Here is a 26,237-nt window from a genome sequence, read left to right as displayed (position 1 = left end):
AATGATGCAAAGTCAAAGACCCCCACATTCAGTCCTCTACTGAACTCCTTTACATATATTTTCCTATTCTTGCTTCCAGAGATGCACAAAAGTGATTGCCAGACCCTGCTTGCATCCATTCCTGCTCCTCTCTGCTCCCCACTCTCTAAAAGGCTTTGGGTCTTAAACTAGTGAGTTACCCAACGTACCACAGCAGTCACTGCACATTATCAGCACAGGCAAGCAACTTGCCCTTCCCATCCCCAGCCCCTGTGTAGTAGGACATGGGTGGAAGGAGTAATATATGCAGGTATCAAAAAAAGGGCCAGCAGGTCAAATCAAGAAGAAAGGCAAGAGAGAAGTAAGGAGAAAGGATTCTCCATTTTCTCTTACTGTAACATGTATTTACATGGGTTGCATATTCCCTTTGAAAATCTCTTCAGCAGATTAAACTGACGTGTTGGGTATCAATGCTTTCTATACTAATTACACACAGACATTCATTTCTGCTATGCAAATTTGATGACTATGCTGTCGAAAAGCAAAAGATAAAAGGTGGGGGATGGGAGATAATCCATAATTCATTAATCTATGATAGGGCCATAATTCATATTCAATTTACTTCAGAAATTGCTCTCACACTGAGTTACATAATTAACATTCTTGGCAAAGAGACAACTCTTCCTCCTGTGATGGATTCATTACCATGCAAAGTCTTCATGAAGAGCATTTGTGTTCTGAGTGTTGATGACCAACTTCAGCATTACCAAAGCCAATTATTAAAAGTAGGTCACTGTTCTGGGGACTGTATGGGACCCATTGATGTAACAACACAGATTGTTATTTGATAGTAACTGTACGTGTGCTCTGAAACTCCAATTATGGCTTCTTCTTCCAGCAAAACTTCTAAAACATATACCTGGAGGTAAGATTACTCGTTTGGAAAAGAATTCCAAGAGTCTGTCTTCAAGTAGATGACTGAGAGGTTTGGATACATCCAAATCCCCAATCTAGACCTATTACAAAGGAGGAGGAAGAGAAAGAGGAGGAGGAGGAGGAGGAGGAGGAGGAGGAGGAGGGAGAAAGGAGAAAGGAGAAGAAGGAGGAGGAGGAAGAAAGAAGAAGACACAGACACTATTGCTTTCACCAAAGGACTAGAACTTGACCATGACATAAGTGAATAGCTAATCAACTATATTCTTCATGATTTGTATCAAATACTGTGTGAGTAGTAGCCATAAGACCAGTAGCAGAGCATCATCCAGAGAAGTCAGAGATGTTGGATGTGGCTGATATACATGCTCTGTTCCACAGCAGGGTGGCAGAGAGTTATCAGAACTGACCGTGGCCTGGATGGAACAGTACCGGAGGCTATTTTGCATTTTGCACATAACCTTAAGGTTCCACTCCTTTTCCTGATGAAAACACACCCTAAGTTATGAAATGGCCCCTGGAATGGATGACCTGCACTTATCCTCATCTGGAGTCTGCCCGTTTGAAGTTGGTTCACCATGAGTCCATCTTAAATACAAATGTGGCTCAAGGGCAGACCTCCAGTGTCCCACAGACAGTTGCTTAGAAAAGAGCCCTCACCCACCTCCAGTGACACCAATCACCTTTTGAAACACAGGGCTGCTATTTCTTCTCTCCAAAAAGTATTTAAAAATTATTTTTTTTGTCAGTTGTGGGGCTTGAACTCTGGGCCTGGGCACTGTCCCTCAGCTCTTCAGCTCAAGCCTAGCGCTCTACCACTTGAGCCACAGTGCCCACTTCGGGCTTTTTCTGTTTATGTGGTGCTGAGGAATCGAACCCAAGGCTTCATGCATGTGAGGCAAACACTCTACTACTGAGCCACCTTCCCAGCCCTACACTTTGAATTTTTATTTTGGATACTAAAAAATCAAGGTGTAATAATACCTTGTCAAGGTTGGTTTCAAGTTTCTCTAAAATAATGAAAGGTTATAGAAAGTCTGTGGGTATTCTTTGCCCACACCCCATTTTTTATGTTTCAAGGTTACTCTTATTGTCCCATTTTTAGTGTCTCAGGCTAACATTGCATACAGTGCAACTGACAGTAGTTGGTGTGTATGTATGGTACTGAGATTAGAACTCAGGGCCTTGTAATTGCTAGGCAATTACAAAGTAGCCCACATGGTAGAGCTATGTTATTCTCAACATTTTATTTATTTATTTATTTTGGAGAGGTCATACATTTTTTTAGCCTAGCCAGCCTCAGTTCATGATCCTCTTACCTATAGCTCCATCTCCAGTGTAGCTAATATTATAGATGAAGGTTACCACACCCTGCCTGTAAAGCTTTGAACTTTACCCTGGAAAGTTTCCAATTCATTGTTTACTTTGGCAAATGATCAAAGATTAAACTAAAATGGATTTGGGGGAAGACTTTTAAAAGTAAATTACAATTTTGTGTGTATGTGTGTGCCAGTCCTGGGGCTTGAACTTAGGGCCTGGGCACTGCCCCTGATCTATTTTGCTCAAGGCTAGAGTACCACCACTTAAGCCACCGCTCTAGTTATGGCTGATGGTTAACTGGAGTTCAGAATCCCAGACATGGAACTGGGAAGGTAGCTCAGTGGTAGAGCGCTTGCCTTGCATGCATGAAGCCCTGGGTTCAGTTCCTCAGAAACACATAAGCAGAAAAAAGCTGGAGGTGGCGCTGTGGCTCAAGTAGTAGAGTTCTAGCCTTGAGCTAAAAAGCTGAGGGGCAGTGCCTAGGCACGGAGTTCAGGCCCCACAACCGACCAAAAAAAAAAAGAATCCCAGACTTTCCTGTTCAGGATGGCTTTGAATCTTGATCCTAAGATATCAACCACCTGAACAGCTGAACAGCTAAGCTTACAAGCATAAGCCATGGGCACCTATATTTCCATTATGAAAAATGCCATCTTCCTCTTCATGACAGTCTACTTAAGATTCCACTTTTTTGGAAGCAGCTTCCATCTGCAAATAACTGAAGGTATCTGACAATTAACTTATCTTTAAGATTATGCTTTTAATCCATTAAAGAGAGATAAAGTTATCCGTGTGAGTCATCAGTAGTGGTCATTCGAAGTGTCATCTTTATTAAAATTAGGTAGCATTTCTTTCCCACAGAAGCAAGAAGCAACTTCCAGTTATTCTAGTGATAACTATCTGTGGTTGCCTGATAGGCCAAGCAGCAAAAAGAAAGCTGAATAAAACAGAATAAAAGGGGCTGGGAAGGTGGCTCAGTGGTAGAGCACTTGCCTTGCATGCTCGAGGCCCTGGGTTCGATTCCTCAGCACCACATAAGAAAAAAGCCGGAAGTGGCGCTGTGGCTCAAGTGGTAGAGTGCTAGCCTTGAGCTGAAGAGCTGAGGGACAGCGCCCAGGCCCAGAGTTCAGGCCCCACGACCCGATTCAAAAAAAAAAAAAAAAACAACAGAATAAAGGTAGTACAATCTTAAAGAGAATTGGTTTCAGATGAATGAAAAACTAGGATCTTAAATATACAAACTGAAAAATATTACCTACTACAGATTATCTAACCCTTAGAAATAAACAATGGAGTAAACAATAAGGGGGAAAGTATTGAAGAAAATATTTTTAATATTTTTTTTAAAGAACTCATTTCCCCAAAAGATTCTGTTGATAGTCATCTGTTATTAATCTATGTCTTATAAAAGAGAACAGTCATTCCTTCATCCCAAATTATCTGAAGCGGAAGTAAAGAGTAAGGAAAGCAAACAGCCAATAAAATGCATAATGAACTTTGTAAAAGCTGAGCCATACCTTGTATTTCGAAGACAACATCAGCAAGCATTGGTTTATTAAGGAAAAACTTCAGGGAAGTGTTATAAAACCACAAAGGTTTCCTGGCTTGGTAGGTTTTACAGTTCCTTAGGCAATTGATCTGTAAGCAAAATAAATAAAATAAATATAACTAAAAAAGGAAAAGGCTTCTCAGTGTACTTTGATAACATATATATGGTGGTCTGAGAACTAGAAAACTGAATAAAGAAACAATGATGACCTACTGAAGGACGTCGTGATCACAGCACTACAGCTGCTGCCTGAGCAACACAGGACTCAGCCATCACAGCAGTGCAGGCGCTGACTGCATGGAAACTCGACTCTATAGCCAAGAAACAACAGGATCCTGACTTCCTGAGAGTCATGGACAGGAAATGAGGCAGTAGTTCAAACTGATATGAAGACCCAGTGAAATATATTTCCACATACAGTCTAATTTGGTCATTAAGAACGTACACAGAGCCAAATACTAGTGGCTCATGCTTGTAATCCTAGCTACTGAGTAGGCTGAGATCAGAGGATTGTGGTTCAAAGCCAGCCTGGGGTGGAAAGTCCATGAGATTCTTATCTCCAATTAACCACCAGAAAACCTGAAGTGGTGCTGTGGCTCAAAGTGGTAGAGTGTTAGTCTTGAGCTGAAGAGCTGAGGGACAGCGCCCAGGCCCAGAATTCAAGCCTCACAATCAACAAAGAAAAGCAAGAAAGAAGGTATACAGACGGCTAGATGTGTTAGTACAAACCAGTAATCTAGAACTCACAGAAAGGAAGCAGGAGGATTGCAAAGTCAAGGCCAGCCTGAGCTACATAGTGGAATCCAATCTCAAAAAAAAAAAAGAGGAGGAGGAGGAGGGGTAAAGGAGAGAAGAGAGAGAGAAAAGGAAAAAAGGTAAAACAAGAGGAGGAAGTATATAAAAAATTCAATTTGAGGCTGGGTGATGGTTGCTTATGCCTAGAGTCCTAGCTACTCAGGAGACTGAGATCTGAGTATTGTGGCTTGAAACCAAGCTAGGCAGTAAAGTCCATGAGCTTCATCACCAATAACCACCAAAAAGCTGCAAGTGGAGCTCTGGCTCAATTAATATAGTGCTAGTCTTGAGGTGAAAAAAATAAGAAAGCTCAAGGATAGTGTCAAGCTCTAGTACCAACAGAAAATAAATAAGATTCATTGGGCATGCAAATGTCTGTTGTGTTACTGTGACCTTCTCATTTGAAATAACACAGTTATTTTTATTGAAATACTATTATTTGTTTCTGACTGTCCCATCCATTTTCCTGACTAAATCTCAGAACCTCAGCCCTCATGAAAAGTCCCTCTGCTTGGCCAGCTAAGGAAATCAGAAAACTTTACCTTCAGAAATCACACATGGATTTCCACAGTAGAAGAATAAATGATACATACCCCATACTCTGGATTAGTTACCTTGGAAGGAAGTTTTTAATCTTTGGTAAGGGGAAAATGAAGAAGTAAAAACTGACTCCAGGATGGTATCCATGAGCAAGACAGAGGCAAAGTAATACCACACAGATCCTGGTCCCATATATTCTGCTATAAACATCACGTTTTATCACCTACAAAAAACTGGCTACAAGATGCAAGCATCACACATAAAGGACAGCCAAGCTGTATCACAGAACTGGAGAGTTAGCAGGGGCTTTAGAACCATCTAGTTTATCCTCATTGTCAAGAAATCCATAAACTGCTCAAAGCCACACAAATAATCTGTGGCAGACTCACAGTTTAAATCCATACTTCCTGAGGCCCAATTCAGGGTTACATTCCTACATTGTACTCTGTGAATGGGAGCAACCTTAAGACTAAGAAAGCACAGAGGAGGGGAAGGGGGAACTCTTCTTTTATATCAACATCACAGAGTCACATGCCTATTCCCCAGTGGGAATTCATGCTACTCTCAATACGCAAAGGCCTGTGTGTAGAATCATACTCAAGGACAGGTTCAGAATGAAAGCAATACTGTGCTGTTGCTGGTTGTGTGAAGGTGATGAATTTACATAATGTGAATATTATGTAGAAATGCACTATGTATAAATGTATATATGTGTTTTAACTCTCTCTAGATATATGGGGAGAGAAAGAGAATGAACATGAATTTTGCAGATTCCCTCATTTGTATTTGAAAACAAAAAGAGGTGTACAGAAGTTTGGTGAGAACACAGGGACATGATATATATTTCACTGGTCCATAAATGAGATATGAATTTCACAACTTAGGGGGTAGGGGAGTGGGGGGGGATGGGTGAAAATGAGACAGGGCATAACACTGTTCAAAAAGAAATGTACTCATGGCCTTACTTATGTAACTATAACCTTCTGTACATCACCTTTATAATAATTTTTTTAAATGATGTAGATATATGAACACATTTTGACAAAAGAATCCTTTATTTGAATTAGGCTGTAAGAAGCTACTATCCCACCAGCAATTCTGTACGTAGCAATTTAATTTGTCTTTAAGTCTACACAGCTTCAGTATGCTTGTTTTGTTGTTGTTTAATTTTTGTAAAACAAAGACCTTGCCTCTTAATTCTACATGTTTAATTTTTTTCTCAATCATTTGTCTTCAGTAGTCAAAAATATTCACTAAAATGAGTGCAGTTTATTTTATCGGTGCCAGTACTGAGGCTTGAACTCAGGGAGTTGTTCCCTCATAAGGCTTTATCCACACATGGCTAGTGCTCTACCACTTAAGCCATACCTTCATTTCTAACTTCTTGCTGGTTCGTGGGAGGTAAGAGAGTCTGGTGGTGGATTTATCTGCCCAAGGTAGGTACAAAATGTGATCCTCAGATCTCAACCTCCTGAGAGGCTAGGATAGATTCTGTAACTACTAACATAGTTTGTAACTCAGGTTGTAGAAAAGATAAAGTCATGTATATAAAAAAAAATCAACAGAAACATTTTTTCTTATATTTAATGCAAACTTACACAATGTTCATAATTTACCTTTTGATTTACTGCAGCCAATTTGCTTATCACAGACTTGAAATAAGAATATGCTGGCTAAATTGTATAATGTAGTTGTCTTAAAATTTAGCAAACCTACTTTTAAAGCCCTTCCTGAATCCATGCAATCTAAGGTACTGGAGTTTTAGTGTGCATATAATTCTGGCTACATACAAAGTCCATAGTTTTATAACCTTAAACCCGGTTTATAATAGTGAACCTATACTTGAGAAAATCCTCAACTGTCCACTTGTTTAGACAGATTGCACAGAACCTGGAAAAGGTATACATAGAAACTTGTCTTGCTTCTCAAAACTAGGTAAGGGAACAGAAACTTAACAATAGGGAAAGAGAAAGCTTCCCCTCTAAGAAGCTTAACTACAGCTGGACAAATTGGCCTTTGAGGCCTGACATGAAGTGTGTCCCAGAGCTCCAGGGGAGTATTCCAAAGTATGGAGTTAACCAAATCAACATTTTAAAGACATGACTCACACATACTTTAGTTCTTACATAAATTCAAATCTAACTGAAAATGGCATATGTTTTTGTTTAACATTGAAATAGAAAAAAATGCTTAGGGAAAACACTCATATTTATTCATTAGTTAACTTTTCTAATGACTTCATATTATAGCCATCATAGTATATCAGTTATAACTCAGAGGCACACATTAATTTACCTTTCCTGGTGTTTTTAAAATGCATTTAACTTTTTCTATTACATTAGAAACATCCCCTGAATCTCTCAGTTTCTTCCTGATGTCTTCTTCCAGTTCTTCCCACTGAAAAGCACCTGTAATAAATTAGCACATGTCAGATACTTCTGTTAATAACAGAAAATATGAAAAATACATCTTGTACTGATCCTGGGTCTAAACACTGTCTGTAAGGTTTTCAAGCTCAAGACTCGCACTCTATCACTTAAGCCTAAGTTCAACTTCCAGCTTTTTAAAAAAATGTTTTTTGAGTAATTTATTGGAGATGAGTGTCTCATGGACTTTCCTGCCCGGGCTGACTTTGAACAGCAATCCTCAGATCTTGCTTCCTGAGTAGTTAGGATTATAGGCATGAACTACCTGGCCAATGTTCTTTTTTTTTAATGTAGCAATTTATTTTTTTTTGTCAAACATATATCCTTATAGTTAAGGGATAGATGTAATAGCTCTAGCATTTTATTTATAGAATTCTTTCTCAAAACCAGAAGACTCCTTCACTGCACACCTGCCACTTCTCTGTGATAGGCAACTAGCTAGTGGTAACAGCATTGCTAAAGTAAGAGTTTCTGTGACAAGTGGTCCAACACCCAAATTATTTATTATTATTTGGATGTGGTCTTTTCTAGTTGTATTAAATCATACTGGCTGTGGAGGACAATGCCTACTATCCTGTAGAGGAATACAAGCATAATGTATGCAGAAGGTCTCATGCATTGTTAGAGTCAAAAAGGACTTCCTGATAAGCAACTCTATAAAACCTACCTGAGGAAGGCAGATAGATAACTTCCTGAGCTACATGATATGCCACTGCAGCAAAATCACCTCTCTGGGACCATTGCTCCCCTTGTTTTCATGCCAGCCCATGTCAAACTACTCCATCTTAGGGTCACTTCCCATTTGTCCTCACTGTCAACCACTTCTAAGCTATTGATCATGAAATTCCTCTTCTATGACCAGTTAGTTTACCTTTGCCCCAAGTTCTCCTCACACATGGTCTATGGCTGCTGTCCTAATGAACTTCCCCACCTGAGTTTTCAAAAGCATGATTTTTTTCCAAGGGATTAGCCCCACCCATCTCATAGCTTATAGAAAGTCTAAATTCCACAACTAGTATTCAAAATATGTAGATGAGTGGGCATAGGTAGGCCTGAGTGCTAGGCCCAGGTTCTAGTTCTATCTCTATATTACTGGTATAAGTACAGGCAAGACACTTCACCTCTGCAGGTATTAGGAGATCTTTTCTATGTCCTCTCCCTGCTGCTTCTGATGAATAAAGACACCTAATTCATAGCTCAGGCAATTGTACCCAGCTTCTACCAAGAGAAACCAAACCCAACCTAATCTAGAGACTTCAGAACTCAAAGGCCCTCGATCTAGGTAGCTGAACCTGGCAGCACTTAGCATTCATGTACATTCTTCTGTTTTTAAGGTTTTTAGAATATATATTTTAAAAGAAAATAGTATTTTTACAACTGAAAAATGAATTAAATTGAATATTATAGGTGTTTAAAAAGTCTGATAAATAGAAAAATATGCATGATTGCATATAAATGTATGATTTGAGCTGTATTAATATTTTATGCATCCAAACCTGACACACTAAGTCAGTTTAACTTCATCCTCAGCTACAATTGCTACTATGCATCTTAATACACACACTATTTGCCTTTATAAAACATTTTTGTACACTTTTTATTGTAAAAATGCTGTAATAAAAGGGGTTACGGTACATGAGCAAGATAATGAGTACATTTCCTATTGAGAATTGTTGCCTCCTCCTTTGTTTTCCCCCTACCATCCCTTCCCTCCCATCACCACAACTACCCACCACCAACTACCCGCCCCCCCCACTCATTGTAAGTTTTCAACATAATATCTTGTAATGTCTCATTGTTACAATAAGTCAACCTGTATTCTCATTTAGGCATTTTGTTTTTTCCTTTCCCCTCCCCGAATTAGAGAAGTGTATATACAAGACGCAGGGCACCGACATCAAATACAGTGAAAATGGGTTATTTCATGGGGGAGGAACATATAAAGCAACAACAACAAAAATAAATCACATGGCGGCTGGGCGCTGGTGGCTCACGCCTGTAATCCTAGCTACTCAGGAGGCTGAGATCTGAGGATCGAGGATCAAAGCCAGCCTAGGCAGGAAAGACGGTGAGACTCCTATCTCCAATAAACCACTAGAAAACCGGAAGTGGCGCTATAGCTCAAGTGGTAGAGCGCTTGCCTTGAGCTGAAGAGTGCAGGGACAGTGCCCAAGCCCAGAGTTCAAGCCCCACAACCGACAAAAAAAAAAAAAAAAAATCACATGGTACATTATAAATAGAAAAAATAGCAAGAAAGAAAAAGATATTTGTGTCCCTATCTTAGGGTTCATTTCACTTAACATCATCTTATATGGTCATATATACATAGCTTTTGGCCTTTTCTGCTTGTCCTACACATGTATAGTTATTGCAAATAAGGGAAACCATAGGACCTATGTTTCTTTGGGCCTGGCTTACTTCACTTAATACAATTTTTTCCTCCAAGTCTTTCCATTTCCTAACAAATGGGGCAATGTCATTCTTTCTGATGGAGGCATAGAATTCCACTGTATGTATGTACATACGTACGTAATATGTATATATATATATACATATATATATATATCTGTGTGTGTGTATATATATATTTATATATATATATACATATACCACATTTTCTTGATCCATTTATCTACTTAGGGGCATCTGGGTTGGTTCCATATCTTAGCTATGGTAAATAATGCTGCAATGAACATGGCTGTGCTAGTAGCTTTAGTATGGGCTTGTTTGTGGTCATTTAGGTAAATGCCCAGAAGTGGGATTGCTGGGTCAGAGGGGAGCTCTATGTGGAGTCTTTTGAGTACTTTCATACTGCTTTCCAAAGTGGTTGAACAAGTTTGCACTCCCACCATCAATGTAGTAGGGTTCCCTTCTGGCTACATCCCCTCCAGCATCTGTTGTAATTAGAGTTCTTGATTATAGCCATTCTGACTGGGGTGAGGTGAAATCTCAATATTGCTTTGATTTGCATTTCTTTTACCATTTGCCTTTTCTATGGCATAACTATTCCTATCATGGCCAATTTCAAGCTAGCAACTCCAGAACATGAAACTATCAATGCTACAGACAATGCTAGTAGCAGTGGGTTCCAGAACACCACTAACTCTTCCTACCAATGATAGCTTTTATTCTGACATCAGTGCTCTTCTGCCTCATATCTAAATGAATGTGTACTCTAAAAAAATTATCTGCTTTCCCTTTATACCAATGACTTTTAACTTTGGGGGTCACAATCTGACACAGTATTTGAATTATCTCTCCAGAAAATCTCCCAGTAATTCCTAACCCTTGTTGTGTGTTGCATTTACCTGGAGTTAGAGCTTTTATAAAATACCATCCAAGGAGGTCTGATTCCAATTAAATTAGAATATCAAGATTTCTGAGCAAGGGTTCCTGATGCTAACATGCTTTAAAAGCCTTTTAGGGCGGGGTGACAGAGGCTCTTGCCTGTAATCCTAGCTACTCAGGAGGCTGAGATATGAGGATTTCAGTTCAACACTAGTCCAGGCAGGAAAGCCTATGTTCAATCAACTTATGTTCATTGTTATGTTCAATCAACTACCAAAAAGCTGAAAGTGGAGTTGTGGCTCAAGTAGTAGAGCACCAGTGCCCAACCCTTGAGTTCAAGCCCCAGGACAGAACAAAGAAAAGCTTCTTTGGGTCTGCAAGTACTGCTGTTGACAACTGTTCCTCCTTCAGAAATTAAAGACATTATCAAGGGTATAATGTGTATCTCTGATTGTCTACACTTACCCAAACTGAAGAAGAGCACAGATACTTTTTTTTTGTATATGCCTTTAACATTATAGCATTATGTTCAGCAAATACAGAAGTAAAACATCACAACTAAAGAACATCTGCACAGGATCTCCATTCCAAGGATTATGTGAAAGCAAGTAAGCATCAAATCAGCTAAATATATGGGGTTAGTAGCTGTAAACCCCAAGGGGCTCTGATCAGTCTGAGCTGTCTGAGAATAGGCTTACAAACAACCGGTAACTAAAAATAGAAGGAAGATTAATTCTAGGAGCACACTAATGAGTGGGCTGTTTTTTTCTTCACTAGACATACGAATTAAAATCACACATTTAGGTTCTAATAAAACAATAATATGAAGGCTGCGAGTTTTTGTAGTAAAACATTCAACATTAGATCTACCCTCTTAAAAAAATCTTAAGTGTACATGGTACAAGTACTGTTAACAGTAAGTAGTATGGCAAAATTTCTAGAACTTATTCATTTTGCATTAGTCACTGAGATGTATTTAGGATACCTTCACAAATCACCTAATGTCCTTCAGTCTCTTAGATGTAGTGAAATACTCCTGTATATGATGCTATATTTTTATGAAGTACAGAGAAAAAAAGGGGCTGCAGAACAGTTCTGGAAATGTGAGAAGCAAGAATACAAACTAATGAAGAGCACATGTCTCAGCTACCCTGTGCTAAAGGATGGCCCCTGTTTCTTTCTTGTGACAGGAAGAGCTTAAAGTACATTCCGGAGGGCTTACAAAGAGTTCAATTTCTAACCATGGGAGATCATGTGAGTAGGGCATTTGCAAGCTCAAGAGTATCAAGTATTGTAAGAATGTTACAACTGAAGCCATTTAAGGATTCTCCTGGAAGGCCAGAATTGCAGTCCTCACTGCTATCTGCCCTCTCCTTTAAGCTTTGGTCAGTAACACTTTCACAGTATACAAGGTTCCTTGTTATACTTTGGAAAGTCAACATATACAAAACAGGCATACCTGGGCTGACTCTAACTTTTAAAATATTAAGTAGGAAAGTAAACTAAGGCCTTATATACAGTGCAAAATGTTAACTAGACCATGAAACAGCCGCTCTTAAATATAAAATCATTTGTTCACAGCGACACAAATTTCAAATTCCTAAAGGTTAAAAAAAGTATGTTATTTTAAAAAGATTTAGGATGTTGTTTAAACTGGCTCATTTTCTAGGAGTCAAGAGGTAGGTTCACTGTCATTTTTCAGTCTGTGTTTGTCAGTCCAGCTCTGCCTGACAGTCCAACTGATGTAATGAACAGCCGACAGCTCCAGTCAAGCATGCTTCCCTCATAGGACCCCAGGCAAGTGGCCATCTCCTACAAGGGAACCATGGTATGAGTGTCTGAAAAAACTTGTCCTCTGTTCAAAGGCTTACAAATTTTTGAGAGTCTATTTAAAGAGGTAGGTGAGGTGTTTTTTTTTTGTCCTCTCTTCCATTTTTTTCCTAATTTTTTCTATCGCGCAAATATACATTTATTTACCAATTCATCTTTTGGTGGCATTCCTGAGGCATGAACTCAGGGCCTAGGCACTGTCTCTGAGCTTTTATTCTGAATACTAGCAGTCTACCACTTGAGCCACAGTTCTACTTCCCGTTATTTTGGTGGTTAACTGGAGATAAGAATCTCACTGAGGGGCTGGGAAGGTGGCTCAGTGGTAGAGCCCTTGCCTTGCATGCCTGAGGCCCTGGGTTCAATTCCTCAGCACCACATAAGCAAAAAGAAAAAAGCCAGAAGTGGTGCTGTGGCTCAAGTGGTAGAGCACTAGCCTTGAGCTGAGGGGACAGCGCTCAGGCCCAAAGTTCAGGCCCCACGACCGGACCCAAAAAAAAAAAAAAAGAATCTCACTGATATTCCTGCCTAGATTGGTTTTGAACCACAATCCTTAGTTCTCAGCCTCTGGAATAGATAGGATTACAGATGTGAGCCACCAGAAAGTGGGAGAAAATGAGGGATGGGCTAACACTATTCAAAAAAGCAATGTACTCATTAACTCACTTCATGTAACCATAACCCCTCTGTACATCAAATTTACAATAAAATTTAAATTAAAAATAAATAAATGAATAAAATATAGCCCTTAAAAATAAAATAAATTAAACATTACTTCTGCTGGCCATCAGAGGTATTATTATCTATGAGCAGAATAGTTAATGGGTACCTGTAAAACCAGTCATTTCTCCTCAACTAGCACTGAGGTCTACCCATAGCCTGAGTCAAGGGAGCGCACCACCTGTGCATACCCAATACCACTTTCTACTTTGGCTGAGACACAGAAGAGAGATCAGAGCTGATATACATAAGTTTAATATCAGGTTAAGAAGCAGAGTTCTGAAGGCTGAGCATAGTGTCTTTTACAAAGGCAATCCCAGCTACTAAGGAGCTAGAGATGAAGAAGTCTGCCTGGGCAGAAAGCTAGCAAAACAAAAAAGCTGGACATCGGGTCCATACCTGTAACTCCATTTATGCAAGAGATGAGGCTGGACCTAGACAAAAAAACGTAATGTACTAATTGAAAAACAACTAAGTCAAAAATGACTTAGTGGTATGGCACAGGAGCAAAGATGAGAGCCTAGCACGGGTGAGGCTCTAAGTTTACAGCAAGTACCAACTCCCTCCCTACCCCCCCCCAATAAACATGGTTAGGCTCTCAAGTGGCTGGGTTGCTAGAAAACTCTCTATAATCTCTATGTCTCCCTGTCTTAGAGTCCCTATTGCCTACCTCCGTGTCTACCCATCAGCTAAGCACTCACATTTCTCCATTTTGGGCATGAGACATAATAACACTGAGAATCCAGGTCTCAACAGCTCAGCAATCAGTTAGCCTTGCACTCAACTCCATTTTGACCACGTGACGTAAGTTGATAACAGATTCCCTTCCCATCTCCTATAATGAGTTCCATGGCCCAATTCACTGGCTCTGACTGGAATTCAGTTCTTCCGAGAGCATCAAGCATCACTGGAGACTATTTGAAATGCAATAATTAGTGCTCCCTCCCATGCCATTGACACAATTAGAATCTGCATAGAATCATTACTAACAAAATCCTCAGAAGACCCTCATTCTAGATGACAAAGGCCAACATCCAAGTGAGACTGGCAGCCAGAGTAATGGGGCCTCCTGATTGGATTCTTTCCAGCCTGCTTCATCTCAACCTTCCACCAGCAACAAAGAGAAGCATTCTGAGGCCCAGTCTGTTCATTCTTAAGACTCCAGCACAGCATCTAGGATCTTCAGGAACCTAGATCCAGGAATGGCTCAGCTTTGGCCAGCCTCGTCTCCCACCAAACACCTGCTTCCCACTCAATGCTCCAGACCTGTGATTCCCAGAAAGCAGTACTTAGCAAGGCCTGGACTTTTATTAAGGCAAGTCTGACTCGTATACTAATATCTTTCAAATAGTACCTGAGAGAAAACCAGAAAACAACACTGAAAAGCTTAAGTATCACAAATAAATGGTTCTGGGAAATAGGGCAAAGAAACAAGACAATGTTTTATTTTCTTTCCTCACTTTTCTATTTGCATTCATTTTTTCCCCTCTTCTCCATGTATTGATTTTGCAATCTAGGAAAAAGCTAGGCTGGTTTAGACACTGGAGAGACATGTAGCTGGTTTCAACTGCTAACATATTTTAAACGCTATAACTGACTTCAGAGTATGTTCATGTACCTTTGAAAAGATTAAATTGATATTGTGGGAAACTTGCTGAATAATTCATATGGTTTCAACAGTAAAATCTTTGAAAAGTCAAACACATCCCTCACAGCTCCTTAAACATGTCATTAAAAACATTTTTGTTCTTTTAACATGTAATCATTTTCATTTTTCAAAATTAGCCTTAGATTCTGAACTAGGAGATTCTAAGTTTAAACAAAATTTGTGGCTCTAAATCAAGTCCTTAACTAGTGTGGCTCACTAGTGATGCCCTTACTTAGTATGGAATCATCATATGATGATTCATTGTTAGGAGCTGCTCTTAACTAGTATGTAATCATCCTATGATGAGTCTTAACTAGTATGTAATCATCATACAATGATGGTTAGCTTCTAGGACCTGCTCTTACCTAGTATGGAATTATCATATGATGACCTTTAGTTACTAGGACCTGCATCACATGCAACTGAAGTCTACATGAACCTGCCAAACTCAAGGCTGTATACTGATCCTGTTTAGACCTTACCAAGTGAGAATTTACTAACCTACCATTGCATTCCATACACATGTGCACGTGCACACACGCACACGCACACACACATGGGCGCACGCGCGCGCACACACACACACAGAGCTGGCTACAATTGAACTTTCCAAAACCCTAATTTAAATTTTAACTTGCAAAATTATATAACTACAACTCAAATAAAAAAGTAGTATCCAACCATTTAAATAATGACCATTCTGAATTAATTATTCCATGCTGAAAAACTATTAATAAGAAAACTTACATTTAGAAGCTTGCTCATTTTATATCCCACTATTTTCCATTCCTACCTGAACACTTAGATGTAAGATCACTGATTCATTTGCTTAAAATGATTTAAAACTTCTACTATTTATAATACAGTTGCTTCCAAGGTTTTTAAGGGACAAAAAAGAAAAAATAATGGATAAGAAGTAGAATTTTTAAATAATTAGGGCACCATTAGGGGTAATTAACAAAAAAAAGTATGACCATGGTACTCAAATCCAGACTTGATCAGATGCCAAGTAACTTTAGATACTGATTTCCTGTTTCCAAACTGAATGTAATGTCTTTCCTCAATTCCTTCCCACAAAATCTCCCATTTGGGATTTTTAAGGGGTGTGTGTGTGTGTGTGTGTGTGTGTGTGTGTGTACATCATATACTGTTGCAAATTTTTATTTCTTTAAAGCTTACCACTCAATTCTTATAGTTTGGACTTTAACTATACATTTTAGACATTCTCATCAGAAGATTATATTTTTTATAAGTAGATTTTAGATTATCGCTTCTCAGCCTTTTGGCTAAGGATCAAGTGTAGTATCTGTTTTTATCAGTTTAAAGAAAGTAAAATAAGCATAGTAAAATATGCACAACATCACTTATCAATAGGAATTTCAAATCAAAACTATAATGGGACACCATCTTTAATTCGTTAAGTTGACTACTACCAAAAACAAAACAAAACAAAACAAAACACAAAACACAAAAAATAAGTCTTGCAGAAAATGTGTGGACTGGGAAAGTAGTTAAGTGGTAGAGTAGTTGCCTAGCGTGCATGAAGCTCTGGGTTCGATTTCTCAGTACCACATAAATGGAAAAGGACGGAAGTAGTGCTGTGGTTCAAGTGTTATAGTGCTAGACTTGAGCTTCTAAAAGAAGCTCAGGGACAGTGTCCCCTGAGTTCAAGCTCAGGAAGGGCAAAAACAGAAAAGAAAATGTAAAGATATTGGCACACTGCTGTATACTATTAGCAAGAATTTTTAAATGGTATAGCCATTGCAACAAACAATATAGTAGTTCCTCAAAAGTTTTTAAATAAACCACAGGCTCATGCTATTCATCAGGCTAAAACAGGATGATTGTGGTTTCAGGGCAATTTGGGCAAAAAAGTTCATGAGGTCCCATCTCTAGAGCAAAAAAACTGGGCATGGGGGCACATGCCTATCATCCCAGATACAGGAGGAAATGTAAATAGGAAGACTTTGGTCCAGGCCAGCCAGGGCAAAAAGCAAGCTCTTATCTCAAAAATAGTTGGTTCATTGTATATCCATTTTTCTAATTTGGGGAGGGGAAGGGAAATAACAAAATGCTGAAATAAGGATACAGGTTGACCCGATGTAAGAATGAGATGTACAAGACACTATGCTGAAAACAAACTTTACAACTTTGCGGGGAGGGAAGGGAGGGAGGAGTTGGGGAGATAGGAAGGGAAGGGATGGTAGGGGAAAAGGAGAAGAGGGGTTAACAATGCCTGATAGTAAATGTACTCATTACCTCACTCACATAACTGTAACCCTTCTGTATAGTATCTTTACAATAAAAATATATATTTAATAAAACTGGTTCAAAAGGATTGAAGATGGCTAGAGCAGTAGAATGTCTGCCTGAGTAGAATGAAGCCCTGAGTTCAATCCTCAGTAGCATAAAAATGGGGGGAAAAATTCAGAGAATTACCAAATGATCTAGCAATTTTATTTCTGGGATTATACTCAAAAGAATTAAGAGCAAAGTTTCACTCTAAACAAATATTTGACAACCATGTTTATAGCAGCATAATACATAATAACTAAAATGATAGAGGCAATAAAAATGTTCATCAGGAGATGAATGGGTAATGCAATAGACTCTTCAGTCTTAGAAAAGAATACAATCTGGAATACACTATTACAAAAACACCACTCCAATAGTAATAATAATAATGTTATATGATTGCAATTACATTAGACACTTAACATGGTCAAAACCACAGAGGCAGACAGTAGACTTGATAGATAGGTAGATGTTATTTAGTGGGCCTATAGTTTCAATTTTACCGTTACCAGGTATGAGGGTATATGCTTAAAGCCCCAACACTTAGGAGGCAGAGGCAGGAGGGTGTCCCCTAAGTTCAAGCTCAGGAAGGGCAAAAACAGAAAAGAAAATGTAAAGATATTGGCACACTGCTGTATACTGTTAGCAAGAATTTTTAAATGGTATAGCCATTGCAACAAGCAATATAGTAGTTCCTCAAAAGTTTTTAAATAAACCTGAGCTTCTTTTAGAAGCTCAAGTCTAGCACTCTAACACTTCAACCATAGCACTACTTCCGGCCTTTTCCATTTATGTGGTACTGAGAAATCGAACCCAGAGCTTCATGCATGATAGGCAACTACTCTATCACTTAGCTACTTTCCCAGTCCACACATTTTCTGCAAGACTTATTTTTTGAGGCCAGACTGGGCTACCTATTGAGTTCAAGGCTAGCCTGGGCTACATAAGCAAGATCCTGTCTCAAACAAAAATAGAGCATAAATAGTTAGAGATGGATGGTGGTGATGGTTGTACAGCATTACAGACACCACTACCATAACTGAATTGCACACTTAAAATGGCTAGGACAGTAAATTTTGTTAGGTTATTCTACAATTAAGTAAGTTACTGGAAAAGAGACAAGCAAATGCTTTTATAAGAACACAGAAAATCCACATTGAGTCCTGAATATAAAGCAAATATTTTATATTTCATGTATAAAGTCCATCTCAGATGGTAGTAGAAGATAAAACTAATAAAACTAGTCAACACTCTTAAGAACCACAGGCAAACTTCATTTCAAAAGGTCAAGACCGTAAGTAACCAGAACCAATAGACAAGGTACCTGAATAAATGAAGCGCAGAATGTCTGATAAACAAGAACAGAAGAGGGCATCTTTAACAATGACTCGTAATGGTGGGTTGCCTGAAGATTCCTGGCTAGCACCTGCAAATGCGGTATCTCTGTTTATAGCAAATAGATCCTGGGTAGTTCGGATGATACTCGAGTCCTGAATCTCAGTGGGACTCTTCACATTGAAAAGCAGCATGAAAACATGGCTTACAGCGCAGAGAACAATCTTGTGGGCCTCTACGACTTCCTTTACATCTGGGTGGTAAAATACCACGTCCACACACTGGCAGCAGAACAGCAGGTTATTTAAGTCAGAGTTGTAATGTGATGCTTCGGCCTTTAAGACAGGCATTTTTTCTGTTTCAGAAAATAAAAACAATAAACTACAAATGTAATCACTTCAGCTTTACTTTAAATATAACACCATAGTTTTAATAGTATTAGCTCAAGCCATAAGAAAATGCCAATATTAGCTCATTATTTTTAACCTACAAAAACAGCAATTTTGAGGAGCTTAACCTAACAATATGGAAACATCTAAAGTCCTTTACCTCCTGGGACTGAAAGTGGAGGTCAAGGGCTATACTGATAATATTTTAGTGTGACTTCTCAATGTCAGAGAAGTAACATTTCTTCACCTTTCTACTTCTCCATAAATTGTAACTACTCACGATACCTCTGGGTACTTACCCAAAGGTCTGAAACCACCTTATCCAGTTTGTTTGGGACCTAGTCTTTTTTCATTCAATTAAAAAATATACTTCACATGACCGTAATGTCAACTCAGCACACCTCATCAAAAGTGTTGACTAAGAAGATTTACTAGTTTATCACTAACAAAGAAATAAGTCCTCCATCAGTTCAGAATATACACCCCCAACACACACATACATTTCCTCATAAGACATCCCAACTATGTCTACCTTCTCATTTTTTTGCAAAGCTGAGCTAGATCTATCTATGAAGGTTTGCTGGAGAGATGTGCAGTGGTATAAATCAATGGAATTCAAGCTATTGAAAAAAAAAACAGTAAAAATCCTTTATTCTCAAGCAGAGTAAAACAGTTAACAAGGTGTTTGGGGGTCTGACCACTCTCTGCACTGTACCCCTCCCATCCACCCTTTAATTACCTGTAGCTCCTTCATAGGACTTAAGTGCTGGGACAAGTCTGAAAGTCACATACCCTGGAGCCCAGGATTTGTCTTTAAAGCAACTGAGCCCCAGAGCCATACTCCTGACTGTGTCATGTGGATCCTGAGTGTTGTTTATTGCCATGCTCAGGCCTCTCTTTAACTGAAGAGAGCAAGAAATAACCTTGGGAAAGTGGAGAATGCATTTATAACTTCAAAATATGTTTATGACCTCTAAAAATCAAAGGAGCAACTAAACATGCTCGCTAAGGAGACACTTTTGAGGGGCCCTGTTTACTGTACCAATGAGTGCTACCAGATGAAGATTCACGGAAGAAATGTCTTTTAGTGCTAAAGGATATAGGATGGGCTTCACTTTCTCTGAGGAACTAGTATGTTTTCTCTCCTCAATCAATAAGAACTAACAACCAGTACATTACATTACATCTACATTATTGATCTGGCCATTTCCCTCCCATCTTCTAATCCAGGAAGCATTTAAAGCCCCAGAGTTTACTACTAAATCCCTCTTTGTACTCTGCATCCTGAAAGCTCAAAGTCAAATGTGGGTCATTTATGGATTATGTTGCTTACATTTTTTAAACTTGGAAATTATCTTCCATTCTAACCTGTATTTTCCTGATTTTTATCTATATCTACTCATTTCATAAATATTTTTCAAATGCCACTTTCGAATTTTTCTTTTTAATTAGCACTAAGAATTTTACATATTGATGAGGTTATTGTATAGTTATCTAAAACATGCACACAATGTATAATGATTAAACTAGGGGTCTTAGCATTTCTATCTACATATTGCTTTATATTTGAGGCCGTCTAATGCTTCATTTCCATTTCTTTATAAAACATGTAATACATTCGTGTAAATGATAGCCCACCTACTATGCTACCAAGTGCCAAATTCTTCAAACAATATCAAAATCAATAGAGACATATTTTATTTCATCATAAAATTATATAAAAGTTCTAATAACAGTTACAGTAATTAAATTAAATAAATTGTTTTCCTTTGAGAAATACAAGGCTTTGAATTCAGGGTCTGACTCTTCCCATGTACTCTCATTTGAGCCACCCCCCCAACCCAAATAACTTAATCTTTTAAACCTCTCTTAACATTGTGAAACATCAAAAACAGTTAAAATTCTGATGCAGTGAACACACTTAAGATTCAGTAATTATTAACTTTCAACTTTTTTTTGCCTTATCTCTAGATAGAAAGTCAAACAGACACATGTACATGGTTGACCCACTTACATATAAGTTGTGGCCACTGGGACACTTTGGCTCTAAAATGTTTTCCAATTCATCTCCCAAAAATGAAAACCTTCTCTTCTAATCACAGTGCCATCATCACAGGAAAATTAACTAAATCCTATCATATTGTCTAATGTCCAGTCCATACTAAAATGTTGCCCAAATGAATTGTCTTTTTAGGGTTTTCACTGAACTAGTATTTGCTATAAGGTTCATACATAGCATTTATTCTATAACTAGAACAGCTCCCCTTTACCACTTTCTATTTTTAAAAATCTACAGGATCAAATTTAACACAGTCTTCCTTAAACTGCGGGTTGCATATCACCTGCTTCAGCATCACCTGAGAAGTTTGTGAGCTCAGTGCCAAGTTCACCAAACCAGAGATTCACACAAAAGCCCCAAACATGTTTAGATTTGAGAATCACTGCTCCAAACCTTGAAGAATTATTTATATGTTATATTATATATAACTAGTTATATATTTCTTTTATATGTTACATATAACAATGTGCTTTTGTATTATATATTTTATATATAACTATCTACTAAAACGTTGCATACCTGGTTGCTCAAGCTGGGGTGGTCTAATTCCATGAAATGAGCCATTCATTTTCCTTTTCTTCATTTTTTCACTGGTCTTCTGGTTTAAGGCTTGAATCATAAAATACTCCAACTAAAACATGCATCAAATTGGAATTAAAAATCCAAAAGAATTGTTCCTCTGATATGTTTGTATCCCATATCACATTTGCTAAAATTTTTGTATAGTCCATGCATTAACATTTTTTACTAAAAAAAATATCTAGAGCAATAGATGATACCTTGCTGCACATTAATAAACTTCCCCTATTTAATAAAGTTTTCCTTCCTTTTCCTTTTTTTATTTTTTTTGGGGGGGTCTGGTCGTGGGGCCTGACCTCTGGGCCTGGGCACTGTCCCTCAGCTCTTTAGCTCAAGGCTAGTGCTCTACCACTTGAGTCACAGCACCACTTCCGGGTTTTTTTCTTTTTTGCTTATGTGGTGCTGAGGAATCGAAGCCAGGGCCTCAAGGCAAGCACTCTACCACTGAGCCAACTTCCCAGCCCTCCTTTTTTTATTTTTAAGTGGTACTGGGGATTATACTCAGGCCTCAAAGATTGTTAAGCAAACATTCTATCACCTGAGTTACAAACCAGTTTTTTGGGTTATTTTTCAGAGAGTCTCATACTTTGTCTGGGCCAGACTCAGACAACAGCCCCCACCTTTAGAAGGGTTGAAATTACAGTCATGTACCACCACATTTGACTAGGTTGTTTTTTGTTGTTATTGTTTTGTTGTTAAGACAACAGTTTTGTTCTCTTTGCATGGGCTGGTCTCAAATGATGATTCTGTATCTCTACCTCCTGAGTAGAGTAGCACTGATTACAGGCATAAGCCATCACACCTTTCTAATTTTCTAATTTCTAGTTTGTAGTAACAATTACAACTTGTGGTTACTAATTTTGTTGTCAGTGGACCACCACTGGAGTTAATACTAGTAAAGTACAATGCAAGTAAAAAATCTCTATGTCTACAGATGGTCCTACCATCTAGGCAACTTCAATTTTTTTCCTCTTTGAAAGTTTTCTTTTACTTTTCAAATTAGAAGTCTCATCCACACGCATTTTTGTAGATCCAAGCAAGGCCAAAAGCAAAAGCATAAATAGATGTTCACTCACACAAAACAACAACTGAGTGTTATAAATCAAGAAAACAAAGCATTACATAAAAGATATCTTATATTCCTGTTTTGACAAATGTGTCGTCATCCAGTCCTAGACAGTCAAATGTAGATTTTAATTCTCAGATTACTCAGAAGTTCGTGTAGCTAGGTCACTCCTAGCTCTCAGACACTAAGAGTACCTCTCATTTTCTCACCTCTGCTCCATCCCATACCCAGAACAGAACTGTCCCCACAAGTAGACACCCAACCTCTTATCTGTTCTCCATTCGCCCTTCCTCTCCTCTCAGACCTTCAGGGATACACACCAGCAATGCAGTCCGCCTTCAGGACAGACCCCAAAAAAGAGGTTTGCACATTCCCTGAAACAGACTCTGGGCCAGTGTGCACAAAATTCTGGAGGCCTAGGTTTGGGGGCACAGCCACAGCTCTGTCCCAGAGAACCTTCTGTTGATAGACATGTTCTATAATAGCTGTTCGGTCCAACAGCAGATGATGCTTACATGCAGACATGTTGCTATAGAACACTGGAAACAGAATGCTTAAGGAACTCAATTTTATTTTATTTCAATTAGCTTAAATGGAAATAGACACACGTAGTAGCTATCACACCAGACAGTGTAGGAATAGGAGAAGGGTAGGCATATGTCCTTGGCTTCATAAACTTGGCCTTGTTGGACAAGGGCCAGATGATGATCGCCAAGGCTCACAGAAGGTATCCCACTTTCCTGGGGCAGAAGGGAGCACTGCACAGCTCTTCATCCCTGACTCTTAAACATACATTTTGAAGCCCTTTCACTCTAGTATCATCTCCATTCATATTCTTTCAAATGTTATGATTTATTACCCACAAGATCTCAATTGGGCCAGGCACTGGTGGCTCACGCCTGTAATCCTAGCTACTCTGGAGGCTGAGATCTGAGGATCGCGGTTCAAAGCCAGCCCGGGCAGGAGAGACCGTGAGACTCCTATCTCCAATAAACCACCAGAAAACCGGAAGTGGCGCTGTAGTTCAAGTGGTAGAGCGCTCGCTTTGAGCTGAAGAGCTGAGGGACAGCGCCCAGGCCCAGAGTTCAAGCCCCACGACCAACCAAAAAAAAAAAAAAAAAAAAGATCTCAATTGGGCATAAATGATCAAAAGTCTAGAAAGATGCCTGCCATTCTGACTAATTTTGTCAACAAAACATTCTTTCTCCCAACTTTGACCACATCATCAATCCTCATCATGCTCCCAACCTCACTGCAACCTTAAGCCTTAGGAAAAAGGAGAGGCAAGGAGAGACAGAAAAAAAGAGAATAAGTGTGAGTGGAAAGGTAGGAAGACTGATTCTGAGTTCTCAAGCTTCGGATCTTTGAATGGGGATCCGAATCCCAAGGCTCACAACAGAATCCAACATCCTTAGCACAAACGAAACCAAATCCAATCAATAAAACAGCCAATAAATGAAATACCTGCCCCCTCCCCTTGCTTATTCCCTGGGTATTTTATAGAAATATTTAATTCAGTTAAGAATTATACATCTTTTTTTTTGGGGGGGGGGTCTGGTCGTGGGGCCTGAACTCTGGGCTTGGGCGCTGTCCCTCAGCTCTTCAGCTCAAGGCTAGCACTCTACCACTTGAGCCACAACGCCACTTTCGGCTTTTTTCTTTTTGCTTATGTGGTGCTGAGGAATCAAACCCAGGGCCTCATGCATGCAAGGCAAGCACTCTACCACTGAGCCACCTTCCCAGCCCAAGAATTATACATCTTAAAGATATTAAATATAATTCCTGGGTGAATAATAGCCACTTATATTTGATACAGAGCAGTCCTGTGATACTTGCTTCTTATTTTAGCCAGCTTAGTTAGCTCCAGAACAAATTACACTTTTAGTACCATCAACATTTCAACATGAATGTACATAATGAATATTATGGAGTATTGGGAAAAGTGGTCAAACACAAGCTAGGAGAGTCACAAACAATTCCAGAGTGCTCATGTTTAATGTAGACTTTTTTTTGGTTTGTCACCTGCCATAGCTGATAATCGGAGTTGCCTGTTGAAATGAGGCACCTTTTCCCAAACTTGGTCAGTTCTTAAAATGATACAACTCCACAGCACCCTCCAAGGACCACACAGTCCTAATATTATGTCTAGGTATATGTGTTAAGAAAAGCCTCAAAATGGACCACAAGACAAACTAAAAGCCACTGCCACTGAGCAAGCAATCTCTGGCTCGCGTATGTCCAACAAGAAGCTATTTATTTAAGCAGTTCCCAGAATATGTTTAAACTACAACAATTTTAGTATGTGCAATCTTGCTGAAGCAAACAGAAGGAAGAAAACCATTCTTTTTGAGTAGTTGAAAAAACAAGAACTTTCAGGTCCAACTGCCTCAGGTAGTCATGTTCATTCAGCTGCACCACGATTACTATCAGCCCAAACAGGAAAATATGCTTTTGATTATGTACAATGAACAAATGAAAAGTATCTTAAGAGATAATAGAAAATGTTTCATTTAAATAGGAAAATGTATAACTTTCCTCTATCAAGCTGTTGCTATTGACTTTCATTTTATTTCTCAAAGTTAAAGACTAATCAGGCTTTAAAAGTAAAGCTTTCAGAAAACAGCCAAGGAATCAATCTGACAAATGGCTTAATATGTAACAGAAATTTCCACATACCACTCCTCCAAAATATTTTCCTATGTAGAAGTCATCAAGGCTGTGTAATTCAAGATAAGTAGCTCCCAGTTCTTTAGCAAGTTGAATTCCTTCTGTTGTACTAACACAGCTCCCACGGTCTGAGGTACATAGTGGGCATGTACAAGGTAATTCTTCTGAGAAAATAAATTCAAAAACAAAGAGCTTTGAAATTAAACAGGAAACAAGTACACATAGGCCATCTGAACACTGAACAAAGATTAAGAGCTTAAATTAGTAGCACTAGCCACTATATACTCAACAAAGTGTCAGGAATAAAAACAAGCATTAACTACAAGGGAAATAAACAGATTATTAGAAAGCAGAAGAATGTAAAAACAGGCAGTGGGTATTACTAAACCTAGTATAGTAATAGACTAACCCTGCCAAAACAGCAGACATGCTCTTTCATTTAACCATGACAATCTGAACTTCAATGTTCTAGGCCAGTAGAAAAGAATTCAAAGTTGAATTCCCCATAAATCCATGAAAAACAGCAGGGAAGATTTTCTTTGTAATGAACTTTAAGTATATATCTATATTCACCAAACATGAATAAGCTTTATACTTTCATTTTAATGGAATCCTCAATCTAACCTCATGTTCAAGGCAAGAAACTCCTACTTTGTAGATTTTGTACAAAGTACATTCTTATTAGTTCAGACATGTAAATGATTTGACTCCAAAATATTCCAACTTTAGAGACTAAATTTGGTCACTTTATTTTTGCCCTTAAGATTAAACATTACAGAAACAATAAGTACCCAAAAAGTAAGCTGTCCCAAGATTGATGTT

General features: G+C 38.6%; 1 protein-coding gene across 2 annotated transcripts in view; it reads right to left on the bottom strand.

Moving 5' to 3' along the window:
* Positions 1-26,237, bottom strand: part of Rhobtb3 (Rho-related BTB domain containing 3) — a 62,756-nt gene that overhangs the window by 21,047 nt on the left and 15,472 nt on the right. Inside the window, exons 4-8 of one of the 2 annotated variants that reach the window (XM_013022075.1) lie at positions 25,425-25,576; positions 21,623-21,734; positions 18,645-19,010; positions 7,412-7,524; positions 3,750-3,870 (exon numbers count right to left, since the gene is read on the bottom strand). In XM_013022075.1, the coding sequence (XP_012877529.1) occupies positions 3,750-3,870; positions 7,412-7,524; positions 18,645-19,010; positions 21,623-21,734; positions 25,425-25,576 (864 nt within the window). Of the gene's footprint in view, positions 1-3,749; positions 3,871-7,411; positions 7,525-18,644; positions 19,011-21,622; positions 21,735-25,424; positions 25,580-26,237 lie in introns of both variants that reach the window. The other variant, XM_013022074.1, reaches the window with a different exon arrangement.

The sequence above is a fragment of the Dipodomys ordii genome, unplaced genomic scaffold, assembly GCF_000151885.1.
Source record: "Dipodomys ordii isolate 6190 unplaced genomic scaffold, Dord_2.0 Scaffold59, whole genome shotgun sequence".
Taxonomy (NCBI): domain Eukaryota; kingdom Metazoa; phylum Chordata; class Mammalia; order Rodentia; family Heteromyidae; genus Dipodomys; species Dipodomys ordii.
Note: the sequence above shows the minus strand (reverse complement) of the source record. Positions and strands in the feature narration are given on the sequence as shown.